At 45.4% G+C, this 19,313-nt stretch overlaps 1 protein-coding gene across 1 annotated transcript in view; it reads right to left on the bottom strand.

Annotated features, from left to right (window-relative positions):
• Positions 1-19,313, bottom strand: part of XK (X-linked Kx blood group antigen, Kell and VPS13A binding protein) — a 92,634-nt gene that overhangs the window by 38,338 nt on the left and 34,983 nt on the right. Inside the window, exon 2 of the mRNA XM_078658938.1 lies at positions 10,291-10,553. Coding sequence (XP_078515064.1) covers positions 10,291-10,553 — 263 coding nt within the window. The remainder of the gene's footprint in view (positions 1-10,290; positions 10,554-19,313) is intronic.

Raw genomic sequence — 19,313 nt, 5'->3', positions numbered from 1 at the left:
GTCATGGCTGATTCTGGCTCACCAATTACCATTTTGGCAGACCAACCATCACTTAATTTGTGGCATAATTTTATTTTTCATCCATCTGAAGTAAGTCCTAAAGGGTATTGTATGTAGTTTAAATATTTTGAATATGTTTAATATTTTTATATTATCATTGTAAGATGAAATGTGTTTTCATATTACATTTTAATTGATCTATAGTTATATATTTTTTATTTTGAATAATTATAAATATTTTTATTTTGCTATGTGTTTAAATAGTTTTTGGAGCTTAGGAATTGGAATGATATATCTTACCTCTCCCAAGTACATTTTTCCTATTGCAGCTCAGACTGCAGTGGGAATATTGACATTCACAGCTCCAAAGTCCAACGTTTTGCCACTTTTGCTTAAGTTGTGGTGGGAATGGTGATATAACCACTCCAAAGTACAACACTTTCCCAGCTTTTTCTGAGTGCAGATATTGAAATTCACCCCTCCAAAGTCCAACCCTTTCCCTATTGCTGTTTAGATTGGAGTGGGTATAGTAAATGTAACCACTCAAAACTTTTTCTGGTGTTGTTTTGTTAGATTATTTAGTAATTAGTTTGTGTTTCTTTATTTAATGTTTCCATGATTTTTTTAAATCCATTGTAAGTTTTGTGTTCAAATCATATGTGATTGGTGTTACTTGTTTAAAAATTAAGTTTGATGTCAATTAAATATATATATGTGTATATATATATATATATATATATATATATACAAATATTTATACGTTTCATTTAAAAAATGTAATGTTGTTTTTCACATTTCTTTTTTTTATATATTTTAAAGCATAAATATTTATATATGTATTTGTATGAATTTAAATTTTCATTTACATTAATATTTAAAATAATTGCTAATTATATTAATATGTTGTACTTACATATTTTAAATACATTACAAATACCATTTATATATGCTTATTTCAAAATGCTTATCTTTTTATGACAATATTCCTTTAAATTATATTTTTGACACAAGATTTTGATAGGTTACAACAAAGTGTGTAAAACAATATTTCTTTTTACATTATTTTTGACATAATATTCTTGTTGAAAGATAGTTTCATTCTCAATAGTTTTGCATACAAATGTGACATGCTCTATGCTGAAATGTTGCCTGACCTTGCCTGGACATTCTGTTTGCAGGTATGACTGGCCCTCCTTAGGCCCTCTTCCAACACCCCTGACAGGTCAAGTGCACCAAAGCCATCTACATTTAGCTTTCTCTCACAATAAAAGCCACAGCCTGCTGCACTGTCAAATGATCCTCCACACCAGGTTTCCAGATATCCAGCAGTGCGCTGAACACCTAATCACAGGACTATCACTCATCGACAAATCTGTTGTGCCTGTGTCCGTTTGGGATAGATGAGACACATAGGTTTTGTTAAGAAGATTTTTTGAACGATGACAAGCACCCTCACTGATGGTTTGCATCTGACAGCTTCAGCACTCAGCCAGTAACTCTCAGTCACCCACATCCACAAGCTTGTCAATAGTTGGATCTTCCTCTACAGGACCAAGGCTATTCCGACTCCTACAATACTTTACTCCAGCCTTGAAAGTGTCCCATACTGTGTGCCTACATGGGCGAAACATTGGTTAGCTGTCTGATATTCTTCTTCTGTAGTAGGGGATCTCTGTGTATAGTCATAATCTAGTGAATAGTCCCGCCCATGTGCGTGGACCCCGGAGCAATCAAAAATAATCTCTTACAGTGTCAAAAAATGCAGAAAAGCATAGACACTTAAGAGAGAATTTAAAGACAGATAATGCAGCCTAAAAAAGGCTACACTGTCCAGTACTTCAACTAGAAATTCCACCATAAAATCCACAAAACAGCAAAAGCCTGTACAGATTTCCATTGCTTTAACAGCAAACTCCCTCAGGAATGATAGAGAGAAGAACCTGGACAGACAAGCCCCATAGGCTGCCATTATGTGGCTCAAAACAGGATACTGTGCCTTTAAGAGAATCTTCCAGAACCTTCTCCCAGTATCCGAGAATGCACAGCAGGTCCAACTTACTTTCAGTTCTTTTTTCCGGCTCCTGCAAGCAGGACCCTGGAGCATTGAGCTCTCCCTTTTCAAGGGTTTTGTTGGTGTTTTTTCACTAAATTCGATTTTGTGTACTTTTAAAGTACTTTGGTGTCTTTCTTCTTGGTTTCTGCACTCTTTTGTTGTCCATAATGCCTGCATTATTTGACAAATGCCCGGAGTGCTCCAGGAAGAAGGCCAAGTCAGACCCCCATGAGGTCTGTATCCTCTGCCTTCCCTCTTCCCACATCCCAGAGGAGTGTGTGATCTGTAGAGGCTTCTCTGGCAGGACCCTGAAGGACAGGAGGAAGATCAGACTTCAGGGACTTGAAGAAAGAAGACTGAAGGCTCGAGGTGGGTCTGGAGGGGCTTCTACTGCCCATGCTGAGGCCTCTGGGGGGCTCCCCAGGGGCAGGAAGTCCAGCAAACGTCCAAGGTCTCCATCTGGGTCGGTTGCTCTGACCACGACGTCGAGAGGAAGGTCCACGGCCAGTTCCCAGTCTCCCCAGGGCTCTGGGTTGAGAAAACGTCGCCCGTCGACGTCGAGGGACCTACACAGGCCGCCGTCGAACCCGGTGTCGATTTCTTCGTCGGCGTCGAGTGGACGGCATCGGAGGGCCCGGTGTCGGCGCTCGCCGTCGAGGCGACACCGCCGTTCGCCGTCGAGGGCGAGGTCATCGTCGTCGTCGAGGGGATCCTCATCGTCGAGGCTGTCGTCGAGGAAGGCGAGGTCGCCGTCGAGGCGGAAGAGGTCTCCGGCGCTGAAGAAGTCGACGTCGAGGCGCTCTAGGTCGACGTCGAGGCGATAGAAGAGGTCGTCGTCGAGGCGGTCGAGGTCGCCGTCGAGGCGTCAGCGCCCGTCGTCGAGGTTTAGAGGATCGTCCATCTGGTCGGGGTCGACGTCGAGGCATAGAAGCCGGTCGACGCCGAGGCGTGTGAAACGGTCGACGCCGAAGGGCCGCTCGACGTCGAAGGACCCACGGTCGACGTCTGAACACCGGTCTTCGACGTCAGGGGGTCGTAAGGACAGGCCGAGGACTGTGGGGGGCTCCCCTCAGTCAGGACAGGATGGTGGCTTGCCGGGAACGGCGTACTCGGAGGTGTATATCCCGAGGAAGACTGTTAAGCCGCCTCCTCCTTTGCCTAGAGGTCCTCCTCCGAGGGCTTCGACCCCTCCTCCATTGCCTCCTCTACCTGCTCTTCCGTCAGGACCGCAGGCCCCGGTGCCGGGTGCTCCTCCTCCGGTTCCACCAAGATCGGTGTCGATGCCCAGACTTCCGACACCTCCGAAGAAGACTCCTAAGTCGAAGGTTCCTCCTAAGCCCAAGCCGTCCGACCCGGGGAAACCGGCGGAGCGTCCCAGGCCCAGGAGATCGAGGTCACGCTCCGGGAGGAGAGACAGATCTAGGAGTGGACACGGTTCCTCCTCGAGATCCAGACATCGCCATAGGAGGCATAGGTCCAGGTCCTGTTCGGCCTCTGGGACCCGTTCATATTCACCTACATTGTCGGATTCACCGGAGACGAGGGTGTCTCCGATAGATGACATTGGCACGTTCCAGGAGGTTCTCCTGAGAGGGGCTGCGAAGTTGGGGATCAAGGTGACGGCCCCTACGCCCACAACTTCTGTGATCTTCGAGACTTTACACACGAAGCACCTGTCTCGCCCCCTACTGCCTTTGGTGCCAGGACTGGTCGAGCCTGCTGAACAGCTCTTCCTTACGCCGGCGGTGGTGAAAGCTGCTCTCTCCAGGCTTGTCAAGAAGTACAGGGCTCCAGAGTCGGACCCGGCCTTTTTACGGAAGGACACAGTGCCTGATTCGGTGATTGTGACGGCGGCTCGGAAACTACATGCTACCTCCCCGTCCTCCACTGTGCCTCCGGATAAGGAGAGTCACTGGATTGACTCAGCTGGACGACTCGGCGTTGTTGGGGCGATACGACTGTGCACTGTGGGATTCCATGGAACAGTTTGCGGACCTTGTCCCGCGAGACAGGAAAGAGGACTTCATGGAGATCGTCCAGGAAGGGATGCTGGTTTCGAACCAGGCCATCAGCGCCGGGGCGGATATCTCCCTGCTGGCCGCGCATGGATACTGCCACGGTATCAATCAGAGACGCCATGCTTGGCTCCGGCTGACGTCGCTCAAGCCTGAAGCGCAACAACGAGTGGCAAATCTGCCATTTTCCGGCGACACCCTCTTCGGGAAACACGCAGATGACGAAATGGCCAGGATGAAGGCCGAGGCTGAAACCCTGACGGCTGTGGGCTTGGAGAAGCCAAAAGAAAAGAAACCCTACCGCCAGTTCCAACGACGGTTCGGGTCGCAGGGTAGAGGAAGGGGACAGTCTTCTGGGCAACAACAGCAGCAGCAACAACAGCAGCAATACAGAAGACCCTTCCAGAAACGTCAGAGGGGTAGAGGTGGACAGCAGTCCTCTACCGCGAACAAGGGCCCGGCTGGGTCTCGCCCCTGAGCGGTTACTTCCCCTTCGTCCGTTACCCGCTCCGGTGGGGGGAAGCGTTCAATTTTTTCTGGCAGAGTGGAGAAAAATTACTCAGGACAAGTGGGTGCTGAATATTGTTTGCAATGGATACAGTCTTCGGTTCATCAGCCCTCCTCCATCGATTCCTCCGGTCAGCTCGCAGTATCAACTGCGCGAGCTCCAGGCGGAGGCCGACATCCTTCTAAGGAAAAGGGCGATAGAAGATGTACCTCTGTCTCAAAGAGGAAGAGGTCTGTACTCCCGGTTCTTTCTGGTCCGAAAAAAGGACAAGAACGAGTTCAGGCCCATTCTGGACTTGCCACAGGCAAACAAATGGATTCGCAGAGAAAAGTTTTGCATGCTGTCGTTGCATCAGATTTATCCTCAGCTGCAGCGGGGAGACTGGCTTTGTGCCATAGACCTACAGGATGCGTACTTCCATGTGCCCATTGCACACAAACACAGGAAGTTCCTGCGATTTCAAGTCGGCACCAATCACTTTCAGTACACGGTACTTCCGTTCGGGCTGAAGTCTGCGCCCCGGACGTTCTCGAAGTGCATGGCAGTGGTAGCGGCACACCTGAGGAAGAACAAGGTGTTTGTCTACCCGTACCTGGACGATTGGTTGATCAAGGCCTCCTCCTTCTCGGAAGCTCGAGCACACTTCCAGAAGACGTGCGTTCTCTTGAACAAGCTGGGGTTGCACATCAACATGTCCAAGTCTGTCCCGACTCCGGTCCAGTGCATCCAGTACTTGGGAGCCTCCATCGATACGCTGTCAGCAAGCGTGTCTCCTTCGGAAGAGCGACGTTTATCACTCCTTCGGAAGGCTCAGGCTCTCATGTCCACTCCATCCATGACAGTGAGGACTGTGTCTTCTCTGCTGGGATCGATGGCCTCTTGCATCTTCCTGACACCGCATGCGCGGCTGCACATGAGACCGCTGCAGGAGTGCTTGGAAGATCAGTGGGACCAGAGGAGAGGATCTTGGGACGACAAGATACGACTGTCTCTGCATGCTCTTCAGTCTCTGAAGTGGTGGTGTTCAGCGGAGAATCTCCTCAGAGGGGTTCCCTTCCACAAGGACATTCCCACTCAGACTATCGTGACGGATGCTTCTCTCCAAGGCTGGGGAGCGCACTCCGAAGACCTACAGATTCAAGGGACGTGGTCCCCGTCGGAGTCCACGTACCACATCAATTTCCTGGAACTCCTGGCTGTTCACTTGGCGCTGAAGGCTTTTCAACCGTCCTTCCGGACCAACTCTCTGCTTGTACAGACGGACAATACGACCACGATGTATTACCTCAACAAGCAGGGGGGCTCGAGATCACGCACTCTGTCTCAGGAGGCGCAGGCGATCTGGCATTGGCTTCTGGCTCGAGGACTCTCGATAACGGCCACTCATCTGCCAGGTGTGCAGAATGTTCAGGCAGACGAGCTGAGCAGACTGATTCAGGAAAACCACGAATGGGTCATAAACGACGAAGTACTAGGAGAAGTCTTCGCAAGGTGGGGCACTCCAGACATAGATCTGTTCGCCACCGCCGAAAACAGCAAATTCCGAGACTTCGCCTCCAGGTACTACCAGCCGGGGACACTGGGGAACGCGTTATGGATCAACTGGTCGAACAGCTTTCTGTACGCTTTTCCACCCATTCCCCTGATTCCAGCGGTTCTCATCAAGCTCTCCCAATCCAGGGCGAAGATGATTCTGATTGCCCCGGAATGGCCCAGACAGTGGTGGTTCACGGACCTACTTCACCGGTCTCTCCTTCCTCACATGAAGCTGCCGTGCAGGCCGGACCTTCTCACGAAGTTCGGGGGGCGGATGGTGCACCCCAACCTCTCGTCTTTGAGTTTGGCGGCATGGCTCCTGAAATAGTGCAATATGGCCATCTGAATCTCCCAGAGGATTGTATGGACATACTGAAGGAGGCTAAGCGACCTTCCACTAGGACTTCTTATGCTTACAAGTGGAAGAGGTTTTGCATATGGTGCAAGTCTAAGAACTATGACCCTACGACATGCAAGGAAGATGTCATCCTTCCATATCTGCTACATCTGGCGCAGTCTGGCCTTAATGTCCATTCCATTAAGGTTCATCTGGCTGCTTTGACTGCCTACAGGAAATGCCCTTCACAGACTTCATTCTTTCAGATCCCTGTGATCAAAGATTTTTTGGAAGGCTTGAAGAAAGTGTTCCCTCCTGTCAGGCTTCCTTCGCCTTCATGGGACTTGAATGTGGTGCTGTCCAGGTTGATGAAGGAGCCTTTTGAACCTATTCATAAGGCTTCGTTGCAGCACCTGTCCTGGAAGGCGGCGTTCCTCGTGGCCATTACATCGGCCCGCAGGGTGAGTGAAATTCAGGCGTTGTGTTGCCAAGAACCTTATACTGTATTTCGTGCTGCTAAGGTTGTTATGCGTACTCACCCTAAGTTTCTTCCCAAGGTTGTTTCTGATTTTCATATCAATCAGACTATCTCTTTACCTACGTTCTTTCAGAATCATTCATCTCCAGCGGAAAGGTCTTTGCATTCCCTGGATGTTAGGAGGGTGCTGAAATTTTATCTGGATAAAACCAGGGATACTTGTAGGTCAGACCAATTGTTCATCAATTATGGATCTGTCAGGACGGGTCTTGCGACCTCTAAGCAGTCTATCTCTAGGCGGATTGTGTCCTGCATACAGCTGTGTTACCAAAAAGCTAATAAGACCTTAGGAGGTAAGCCTAAGGCTCATTCCACCAGGGGCAAGGCTGCCACGACAGCATTGCTCCGTAATGTCCTGATTGCAAAAATTTGCAAGGCGGCCACTTGGAAGTCGGTTCATACTTTTGCTAAGCATTACTGCCTGGACTCTGATGCTAGGGCAGATGCTCAGGTTGGACAGGCTTCGCTGCGAAATCTGTTCGCGCAATAGTGGTGTTGATTCTCTTTTCTCCACCACCGCTTTGGTGTGGGGATGGGCTTGCCATTCTATTCACTAGATTATGACTATACACAGAGATCCCCTACTACAGAAGGAGTACTTTCTGTCCTGTAACTCCAGTTCTGTAGTAGGGGTATCTCTGTTATAGTCATAAGCGCCCGCCCTCCTCCCCGGTGGAGCGAGATATTCATGTACGGAATGCTACAGGTCTGGCGTGTTACGCCTTCAAAAAGAACTGAAAGTAAGTTGGACCTGCTGTGCATTCTGGGATACTGGGAGAAGGTTCTGGAAGATTCTCTTAAAGGCACAGTATCCTGTTTTGAGCCACATAATGGCAGCCTATGGGGCTTGTCTGTCCAGGTTCTTCTCTCTATCATTCCTGAGGGAGTTTGCTGTTAAATCAATGGAAATCTGTACAGGCTTTTGCTGTTTTGCGGATTTTATGGTGGAATTTCTAGTTGAAGTACTGGGCAGTGTAGCCTTTTTTAGGCTGCATTATCTGTCTTTAAATTCTCTCTTAAGTGTCTATGCTTTTCTGCATTTTTTGACACTGTAAGAGATTCTTTTTGATTGCTCCGGGGTCCACGCACATGGGCGGGACTATTCACTAGATTATGACTATAACAGAGATACCCCTACTACAGAACTGGAGTTACAGGACAGAAACTACTCCTTCTCTTTGATAGGCTATAATAAGCATAGTTCTTCAACAACTCATAATCACATGAATACTTTTGTGGGCTGTGTACAAAAATAGTCAAACAGCTGACACAGTGCTAAAGAATATAAAACAATGATGATCACTAATTATATTATCTTTCTACCTATGTTCCTTTGGGCTGCTAATTAACACATGCACTAATTGGCACAATTGTTATGCTTGAATCTGGGTGTTGGCATCCCCCTCACACATATTATAAAATTCATTTTGGGTTGTTGATGGAAAAACAATAATACAGAAGTGGTTGAATATTATTATTAAGTTGAATTACACTTCAATGCCATTTTTAAGAAAGTTCTGCTGAGGAGAATGCTCTGAGAATTGTATTAGAACGTTGGCAGGCAGATAAACATGAGAGGCCTGTTCTGCTGATTAAAATGTATCAGTAGCTGCTTATCTGCAATTTTTTGAGGGTGAGTTGTGGTTTGATTGGCTCACCACCAGTTCCGTGAAGAAACTTTTAAAGCTGTTCATCATGAAGTCAAGGTCAACCACAGGTCTGGGCCATGGACTTATCTGCCAGTAGTGACAGCCAGATCCTGGTAGCAATCTTATGTCAATCATAGATTGATCACGTATTGGGTAAGCATGGTTTTGTCTAAAAAGCAACTGTCGTCATTTGGTCTTTGAAGTACAGCTTGCCAATGATAAACATGTCATCCTTTGGTGTCAAGGTCCATCCATCATCTGCAATATGCAGTACAAAAAACTCTGATCCTGACAACATGCTAGGAAAAGGTAGAAGAGACTTTTAGAATGAGGTTTCAGAGAGATCCCTTGGAGAACCCCTTAGAACTGATCACAGTTGCCACGTTCATTAGTCACATTAACATCACTGTAGCAGGCCAGAGACTACATTTATCAAGCATATGAGCAACTTCTCAATATGGCTTTATGCTATGCACCATACCCAATCTTATGGCAAAAGCTGTGCCTATTAACACAAACTGTGAGGTTTCCTAAGATAAAGGAAATGGCAAATGTGTCATTGAAAGACATATTACCATGGTTGTCAAGGTCATACTACCCTGCTCCTACACCCCAATTAATTATTTGATTAAATTATTAATCACACAATAAATGTTGGGTTTTTGGGATAGAAGGCCCACGATCTTCCATTGTCAGGTGATATTTTTGTAGATGACTAGCTGTTGAATAGAGACTAGTGTAGAGCTGTTTAATCTTACACAAGACAGTTTTCGTCTAACCTAACTCTTCCATTGGGAGGACACTAGCACCATGAAAGAAGTGGCAAGTAGGGAACAAGACTCAATTAGAATCCCTACTTTATACAAAAAGGAATATATTTAATCTGTATCATCTTGTTAAGCATAACTATATGCTTAGTTGAGAGAGTCAAAATCGCAGATGAAACATGATTGAATATGTGTTTTAGGGCAGCTAATTGATCTATATGTGCTCAACACAGGGACAATGTATACAAAATCATGACCCCTTCTTGATAAAAGGCAATGTTTGATGGCTCCAAATTTGTGTTGGAAGGGAGTCTGGCACCCTTACACATATATGGTGGAACTTTTTGCTCATTAGGAATTGCAATTTGCAAAGACTCCCAATTAGGAAATTGCAATCCCTAAATTCTTTATATATGGCCCATAGTTACGAGGGATGTTGTCAGACAATTCTTAAAAAAGGTTGTCTAGCACCTTACCTTAAATTCTTCCATGTTCTCTCACCATAATATGTCATTAGGCACATTTGACACATTATGTTGGTGATGAACAATAGAAAGAGGACTAGACAGAAACACAGCCAGATATCAATCCAGATACTAATGTAACCTGATGAAAATCATGCAACAACCAGACCTTTAAAACGGTCTCCATTACAAATCCCACTTTGATAATACCACACATCTATTTAGCTTTCAAGAACTGGAGTTAAACTGGTTGATAGTTCTGGAAATGAATTCACATTGGACAACTAGGCAGTGTTAAGCATCAATATATTTACCATTTAGGGTGCTGATAAGCAAACATTACTCAAGGGCATTCAATATTTTTAAAGATAGGTTGGGTAAATAGAAGTTTACATGCTATACTGTAGTAAAAATCCTACATACCCCTCGCCACTGTTATGTCCCACTGCAGCACGCATACGTACAACTGTAGAGTCAGTTGCGGAGCAGAGCCCAGGAAAGCTTGAATCACAGAGGCCCTACTGAAAGCAGACCTGTGAGTGTACAATTTGCCTTCAGCCTGACCAATTTCCTTCTCAACCTCATGTGAAAGACCATCTTTGGGCAGTTGCTTCTTCTTGGTAATGCTGACATAAGGCTCCTCCACACGGCCGGCACTGAAGTAAATATAAAAGACTTCCACACACCTGCAAACAAATCAAAACGGGGCATGTAGTAAGAGTCAAATCAGTAATGCAGAACGACATTGATCAGAATACAACGTGCTTAAATTAAGAGGCTGATTAAAGATGCATCTGTGTTCTCACCTTCTGTGTGATTACAATAGATCTTTTTTTAATTTCTTTTTATTGAAAGGTTAAACAAAGAAAACTGTGATGACCTTAAACATTCTTGATCGTAATGTAAAGACAGCTGCATCCACTGACAAAGCCCATCATGATAGCGACATATCGACATTTAACTATTGTACCAACAATACACAGATCAGCAGTAAGATCCAAACCTTCAGTATTAAGGCATATCATATTTAGTATTCACCAGAGATTCACAGAGCTCCCCCTGAAAGCATCCCACTTTCCCAATATTTAGTCCATTTGTTTGGACAGATCCCCCCGTCCCCGTCCCCCCCCCGCATAGACCACCTGTCAGCCAGCTTGCACCAATACATGTCTCTCTTCCAGTCTCCCAAACTTGGACTTAATTCAGATCTCCACATGCCGGCTAGGATTTGCTTGGCCACCATCAGTCCCAATGTGGGCCAAAGCTGATCCATATGATTGAGGTCGGTTTCAGCCCATTTAGGAGTCATCTCTTGGTTTACAGTGCCAAATCACTTCCCACAACATTATTTAGGCAAGCAAGCACCCTGCCCCAGTTCTGTTGGAGCACTGGCCAGCTCCACATCACATGGAAAAACATGCCCTCCTGACCACACTTACTGGGACACAGAGCATTATCTAATTTACCCATTTTAACCAGTGTAGTACATGCAGAATAACTGCGGTGAAGAATTTTGAAATGTACCAAGCAAAATCTTGAATGTATGGCCACCTCCCTAGGCTCAGCCAGGGCCTTATACCGCTCTCCATCCTCCAAGTCCCCTATGTGTCGCTCCCACCTTGTCCACAGCTTGGTCAAAGGATCAGGAGAGTTATTTATCAATTTGCAATAGGTAAGCGAGATCGCCTTTCTCAGCATGTATTCATCTAGTAACCGTTCCTCAAGTAGGGAGGACTCAGGGAGGTCTTCACCCCTAGGGATCGCCTTTTGAAGAGCATGTCGGATTTGTAAATATCTATAGGTCTCAGTGGGTACCAGCTTGTAATTTTTTTTCACCTCCGAAAAATTGAATTACATCCCACTGCTTCCACAGATCATCCACCCTTGACAGACCAATTAAGTCCAACTTATCGAATACCCTTTGTGTCACCAGGGGGCTCAACTGTGCTGTATCCAGTAAGGTTTGGCCTGCGTGAGTTTGTCCCTCCACCCCATATCATGAATTGGGGTGTGCCAGAAGGCTAGTTTAGTCGCAGTAGGGCTGGGAGGAGGCGTGCCTTCTGAACCCCCATAGATGGCTCCAAGATAACCCCCTGATCGCATGTTATCTCTGTTTATCCTGTATGCCGGCTCCCCCTCCGTCAGATGGACCTATTGGTTAATAGCTGTTAGTTGTGCTACGCAGTAGTACTTTTTTTTGTTGGGAAGGCCTATACCCTCCATTTAACCAGCTCTGAGTACGTTTCTGATGTCAATGGAACTTGTTTTTCAACAGGTAAATTTATTTGCCTGTTGAAAAAATTATGATGCATCTAAAAACCATAACTGCTGAAACTCAATGAGTTATACTTAGAGCAATGCACAGAGAATGTGCATTCCCGTGTATGTTTCTATGTATGTATGTATATGTGTGTGAACATCTTGTCTGCTTTGTTCATCCACACTACAAAAGAAAATATTGCACTTCTGCAGCTAGTGCTGCACTGTGCATATGTATTTGTGTAAGTGTATATGAATTCGAGAAATCATGCGATACCTGTTCTACGCATGGAAAGTTACATTAGCAGTGCACATATTGTATCAGTTTTGTATGTGTGAGAGAACCTTGTTCTGTTGCTGTGTCACACCTGTTCTGTCTGAGGGAAACTTACACTACCATTGTCTGAGATAGATGTTTTCCTTGTGTAAATGAAGCATCCATGCTTCTGTCTAGGCCATACCTGATGAGTGTGTGTGTGTGTGTGTGTGTTGTGTGTGAGAAGTCTACCCCCACAATTAACTTAATGCACCTCTTCCATTTGAGTAATGAAAACAAACACTAATGCTGTCTGTGCCATAAATTGTATGTATAGGAACGATGCTTGCACTGGTGTTAACCATGTTGAATCTATTCTTGGTGTGATAGTGAAGGGTGCATAGGCCAAAACTATTGGCTTTGTCTATGTTGTTATTGTATTTCAAATCCACAAATGCAGGCTCATTTAGAAAGACATTGAAAGGGATGCCCAACATAGGCTGGGGCACAGCCTCAGTGGGGTGTTTGGGTGTGACACTCCCCCATATAAATGCATTCTTAGCTTGAGAGTTGGGCCTGGGGCCCATAGTTGGGTCTTGTATGCATTTGTTATTTTTTCTCGTCATCATCGTTTGACTAAAATATTTTAACTTGTAAAAAAAATGTTTAATTGAATTTAGGAGTTTAGACATAGGTCTACCTGATGAAAATAAGTATTGAGCCTGTTCCTCATGGGAACAGTGTATCCCAAACCTTGGTCATCCCTCCAGCCTTCGGCATTCTGTTTTTTAGTTGGTAAATTTGCTTTCACCTCCCCACCCCCGAATCTTACTAAGCAACGCCCCTGAACATAGGGTATCATTTCTGACACCATATCAGTCAGCTTCCTTCTTGTTCAGCTACAACATGTACACCATGAAGGTAGAAAACAGGAAAAGCAGACAAACTCCTGCATTGGGGGGTTGTCTTCAGAAAATGAAATAACTGCTGACAGGTCCACCATACTGTCATGGCATGCCAGTCCTGCTGTCAAAGGTTTTAAACCTGGCTGCCACCAGGTGGAAACTGCTTTGGGTGCAAAAAACACTGACCCTCTGGGAACTTCAGCAATGAAAGGCTGGACTCCATTGACTTAGCAAAGGCAGTGCCTCTGAAAAATAGCTGTTAGGCAGCTGTTGACATGTGCCCAAATATCTCTTAAATATGGTATTTTTAAAGAGAAATATTATAACACATGTTTTAATTTTATAGTGAGGCAGATCTGATTAGACAAACAACAAGGAGGGACTGGGAGCGTATCTAAGGTCCAGCATACATGCTCCCCACGTGCATATGTATCCACAAATGGCATGCAGGCCCTCCAGGGTTGCAGAGCGGGGTAGGTCACAGGATTGTTTCCCCACTGAATCCCTCTCTTTCCGCAGCTAGTTTGCCCTTTGCCAGCATCTATGGGGCAGATTATTCACTCAAATAGAGTCGAATTGCATATATTTATTTATATAAGGTACACCCTACATCATATGGTTTATGTTTTTGATTGAATACTTTACTGACCATTATACAGACAATCCCAATCAACTGCAGATTAGGCTTGCACCTGAATAGGGCATGCCTCCCTTACACAATGTTGTCTCCACCCCCCTGTGGTCATACTGCACCAGTGAGTACAGAACTGGTTTCGACTAGTGTGGAAAAGTAAATTTTGCCATGTTCTGTGTCCCTACGTGTCCCCCATCCTATGTTGTATGTGCATGATTAATATGCATATGTATCCCCCATGATCGATTAAAGACGCAATTATAGTTGTGTCCATCTCTAGTATGCCAGTTTCCAGTTCTCGTGAAAGCTACGAGTATTGAGCCTATGTAAAGCTACGTTGCCACGTTTCTCAGTGTGCACGTTATTTCATTGAAAAGTCCCCGTTTCTAGGCCTCAAAAGGGCCCGGACTCAGATTCAGCTCCTGTCTTCTGAACCCTCGCTGAGGAGCGATACAGCCCCCACCTGTATCCCTGACCCTTCACTTACTTCCTGCCTCACAGTGCCCGGCTCGGCCTGGCTCTGCCTGCCAGTCTGCCAAGAGTATGTTATGATTCTAGTTATCAGTCCAGCTCTCCTTCCCTACATTCCTAAGCTACTGAATCGCATCAATAGTTTCAGTCATCGTCTAGCCTTTACGTCTCCATGTAAGAGAAATACTGTATTAATGGTCATTTAATATTCCTCAACACACACTACATGTAGAATAATGCATGCACCAGTCTTAGTGTCTGTTAGCCTTTACCCTGATAACTTTTGGATTCTATCAACATGTTCTCTAAACATCAGATACTAGATAGTGTTTAGGTACATGTCGCTCTGACTCTCCAGACTTCAGTCTCTGCTCCTAGCGCAGAAGTCATAGCCCCCAGCTTCTCCCTAGTCACACGTCATTGCCAGTTTGCGCGCACCACTAGGTTAGAGGTCCCGGCTCCTCAGGTAGCCCCCTCCATGTTTCCGCCCCATTTATGACATATTCTGTTACGTTTACATCACATGTCTATGTACACGCCTCCTGTTACACCTACTTTCACCCTTATCTTTCGCGAACTGCTACGAACCCCACCCACTGCTACACCTACTGCATGTACTGTAATGCAATTGTTTTAGTATATATGCTTGTGCACTGTTATTAAAAGTTGCTAGCCATCCCAGATCTTGCCCGTGCAGGTTGTCCTGTTCCTGTCCTTTATGCTGTATTAAACCTGCAAACTCCTACTACCTCGAATCTTGACTCTTATTTATTGAGCTATCTGTTTTTGTTATATCCAGTCAAAAATAGAGGTATTATTTATTTATTTACCACATAATGGCGCCCGAATAGGGACTTGCCCTTTCTCCACGCGCCGGAGAAGCCACGCAAGCCCCCTGATCCTCTGCAGTCGTGACGGAACCATCCTGCGCAGTGGCAGATATTTCTGCTTCAAGTATCCCTCAGGCCCACGGAGGAGACGGAGGTTGCGGTCCAGCATCCAGACGAGGCGGTGGAGGAACGCAGCGAGTCCCGACCAGAGCCCAAGCCGAGAGTCCAAGGTCCGAGGTATCCGGAGGCCCACCCGTAACAGAAGTCCGAAGTTCGTCCGTCCGGCGTCGTAGCAGTCCAGTCCAGTCCGAGGCCTTCCGTTCTTGCTGCCCGGTGAGTACCGTTGCTGGGGTAGTATCTAGACAGGGTCAATTGCATTGTCTCTGGTCCGTGGGTTTGGGTACACAGATCCAACACGAAGTGTCCACTTAGGTGGATGCGGGTCCTGACGTGTCTCTTTATGAGACCGGTAAGTTTCGTACTGTTTTAGCAGTGCATCTAGTTTCTGTTCTAGTCCGTTCTGTTCTCGAGAAATTCATGTATTCAGTTTTCAGTATTCCAGGTAGTATTTTGTCAAAACTGTTAATTTAAATGTCATTTATGTATTTCAATGTCGTGGTATGAAAGTGGTGTAATTATCGTGTTCATTGTGTATTGTATTGTGTCTAGACTACAGTTCAGTCATGCCTTTGTTTTCCAAATTACGTCAGTTAAAAACTAGGAAAGGTCTGTTAGAAGAAGCAGTTCCTGTCCCGCCTAGGGACAGTCCAGGTCATTTTATGTATCAAAAGCATGGCATAAGTGCCATATTATATCTAGATTTATGGGTGGAGTACACCAAACAGTTAGAAGAAAAGTACAGATGGCCCGTATCGGGTACATGGGATGCCGAGTGCATCATGCGAGTAGAAGAAGTATTATGGAAAAAGAAAGCCAGACAGTCACAGAAAGATGCCATCGAGTTATGGCGCAAAGAATCTCATAAAAGAACCGAAAAAGAAATCAGAAAGTCAGAATTAAGTAGAGAATCCTTAGAAAGAGCCCAAGAAAGGGAATTAATCGAAATAGGTGAACGAGTTAAAGCCGAACAGTCAGACAGACAGAGGAATGCCCTCATTAAGGGTATGTATCCTCTTCTTGCCGAGGGCTTGCCAAAAGCGACCCCGGAAGCACCATGTAATTTTCCGCCACCCTTAGTTCCGACCAAGCTACGTCACAAACCGACCGCAGCTGATATTTTTCTCTCGTCCTATTTGGACGACACAGTCCCAGAATATGCAAATCCTGTTCTGCCAGCTCCTGTAAATAATGTAATTCATGGTCTTCCAGCCACCGGGGCACCTGTTGCAGTACCTGTTACGGTACCCCCGGTCCAGCCCGTAGTACAAATTCCCGCTACTTCAGTCACTCTGCCAGCACGAAGAGTATCAGTCGACGATTCCAGTATAGGGGCCGCGGGAGGAGGTCCTCCTGGTACCCCGCCGCCAAATAGACATTTAGGGGCAGTCGAGTTACATGAACGTGCGTTACAGCGTACGCCCAAATATAAGACTATTGCAGAAATCAGGCGACTTCTTACTGAATGCTGTTATGATCCAGTCCCAGGCGAGGATAGTATGGTTATATATTCCGTACGTATAAGGCAGGTGTCCGAGTATTTGGTCACCCTACCGAATATGAAAGAAGATCTAGACAGAATGTATCGTTTCATTCGTACAGGACAAGATCCAGAAAGTATTGCTGAAGTCATGTCTCTCAGGAAATCTGAGATCCAGTTTATGCTATTAAAGTTTCTGATCAATTGTTTGATTAGGGAACAAGATTCCCCGACTAAAGATCCGACCGAAATGAAAATTCTGACAAAGTGGAGTGATAATATAGCCGAGGGTAAGCACAAGACACTCAATAGTATAGAGAGTATGTACAAGAAAATATGTAAAGAAATAATAAGGTTACACGAACAACGCAAAGAAGCACACGTAAGCGAGAAAGAAAATGACTCTTCTACTGAAGAGGTAGACGACGAGAATACCGCCAGAATAGCGTATGTAGGTAAATCTAGAATTCTAGACCGACATTTACGCCTAGAACACAAGAAAACTGTTCATCTTCCAGCACCAGAACAAGGTTCTCTAGAACAAGTATTTCAAGCTACCGATCACATTCTGAAATCACGAATCGGTTATAGTGAACTTAGTACCATGCATGAACAAGAACTAGCCCGATCAGCAGTCCGATGGATTACTGATTCTACCACTTTTCCAGACGAAATAGTGGCACAAATGTTTCTGAAACTGCCCCCAGCCGAGCAGCGACTGGTGGGTATGTATATGATCCAGCACCTCATTACGCTGTATGAGGGTCAACATTCTGATCCAGGTCCGTTACATGATGTCCTGAACGAGTTACTCCAGTATAGATGGAAAGGTTTAGGTACCGATTTAATTAGTGTCATTCTAGAACAGCGCCACAAATACAGAACGTTTTTGAACCCGCATTTTGTTCATGTCTCACCTCCAGAAAGTAAACCGTTTTACATAGACAGACAGCATCCGTTACGAGAAGTACACCCAGTTAGGAAACCAGATGGTGAAATGCAACGAGTATTTGTTTACACCCCAGTTACCAAGATGGAACTCTTAGAGATGAAGAAATTAATTCCCTGTCACGACAAAGATCCAGCAGGGTTCCACCGAGAATTAAAAGACATACTCCGTATGGGAGAATACACGTATCCAGATATTATTAAAATGTTAAAAGTCCTGTTGCCCGCAGGGGTATACGAAAAACTCAAGGAAAAAGATTGGGAGGTGGGAGAGAAAAAGATCGATTGGACAGCTCTAGAAGCTGAAGATAAGATACGAGTACCAGGTACCGGTCTTGGAGAGAAATGTAAAGAATTACCAGAATTATTGATACAAGTTTTGCCTAGATTATTAGCCACTAAAAAGGAAGACTTGGATGCAATCTCAGCCTGTAAACAGAAACAAGACGAAGACACTAGTGATTTTTATTCCAGATTTGAGAAATGTTTCATAATAAACAGTGGTTTGAAGACGAGTAGCGAGTCATACCCTCATCTTTTTGTTACTAAACTAGTCGAGAATTCAAGTCCACAAGTTAAAAATCGAGTTTTGAAAGTCGAAAGTACATGGCAAGCTAGTACCCCGTCACAAATGCTCCAGATGCTCCAGTATCACCAGAATAGAATCAGAGAAGAGCAAGAACACGAGAGAAGACGTATGAAAGACACGAAAATGAAAGTACTAGTTGCACAATCTGTTCCACAAGACAGTCAGAAGAGGGGTCCGAATCAAGCCAGTCATCCTGCAGCTCCCGTTAAAGGGACATGCAATTATTGTAAACAGCCAGGTCATTTTATAAACGAGTGTGCAGTTCTGAAACACAATATAGCCACTGGTAAAACTAAAGAAAGACCACGTCCGCCTAGACAAGAACAAGTTTCACAGACTTCTCAGCCACAGAATGCACAACAGACAGTTCCAGCACCGCAGCCTATTGCTGCAGCGCAGCATGTTACACAGCAAATGTACCAGTATGCACAGACAGAGTATCCAGAGTATCAAGCGTATTCATGAAACAGCCTAGAGAGGGAGATAGGCTTGCCTCTCATCGAGATCCCTGTAGATCAAGAAGGTCCCTATGTTCACAGTCAAGTATTAGGGAAAGACAGAAAGTTTCTGATTGATACAGGGGCAAGTAGGACTACCATTAGTCACGACGAGGTTCCAGGGGCTCCGCTCTCAGGCTCTAGAAATGTTTCCCTTGGATTTTCAGGAAAGCCTATTGTAAACGAGATATCAAAACCAGTTACTCTAGAAGTTGGTCCATTGTCCCGAACTACTGATCTATTGCTTACGAAGTCTTGTCCAGAAAATTTGTTAGGTATAAAGACATTGAAAGAATTAGGTGCAGTTATTTGCTGTTCCCCAGAGGGGATACGTTTGTTTTTACGTGACTTCAAGGGTCACTATGTTTTACGAGATTTTGATCCAAGATTGTCTAATGTTCCGCAGCATCTATGGGCGCAAGGTCCAACTGATGTTGGTTTCATGCAAATCACACCCCAT

The sequence above is a fragment of the Lissotriton helveticus genome, chromosome 8 (assembly GCF_964261635.1).
Source record: "Lissotriton helveticus chromosome 8, aLisHel1.1, whole genome shotgun sequence".
NCBI classification, from domain to species: Eukaryota; Metazoa; Chordata; class Amphibia; order Caudata; family Salamandridae; genus Lissotriton; species Lissotriton helveticus.
Note: the sequence above shows the minus strand (reverse complement) of the source record. Positions and strands in the feature narration are given on the sequence as shown.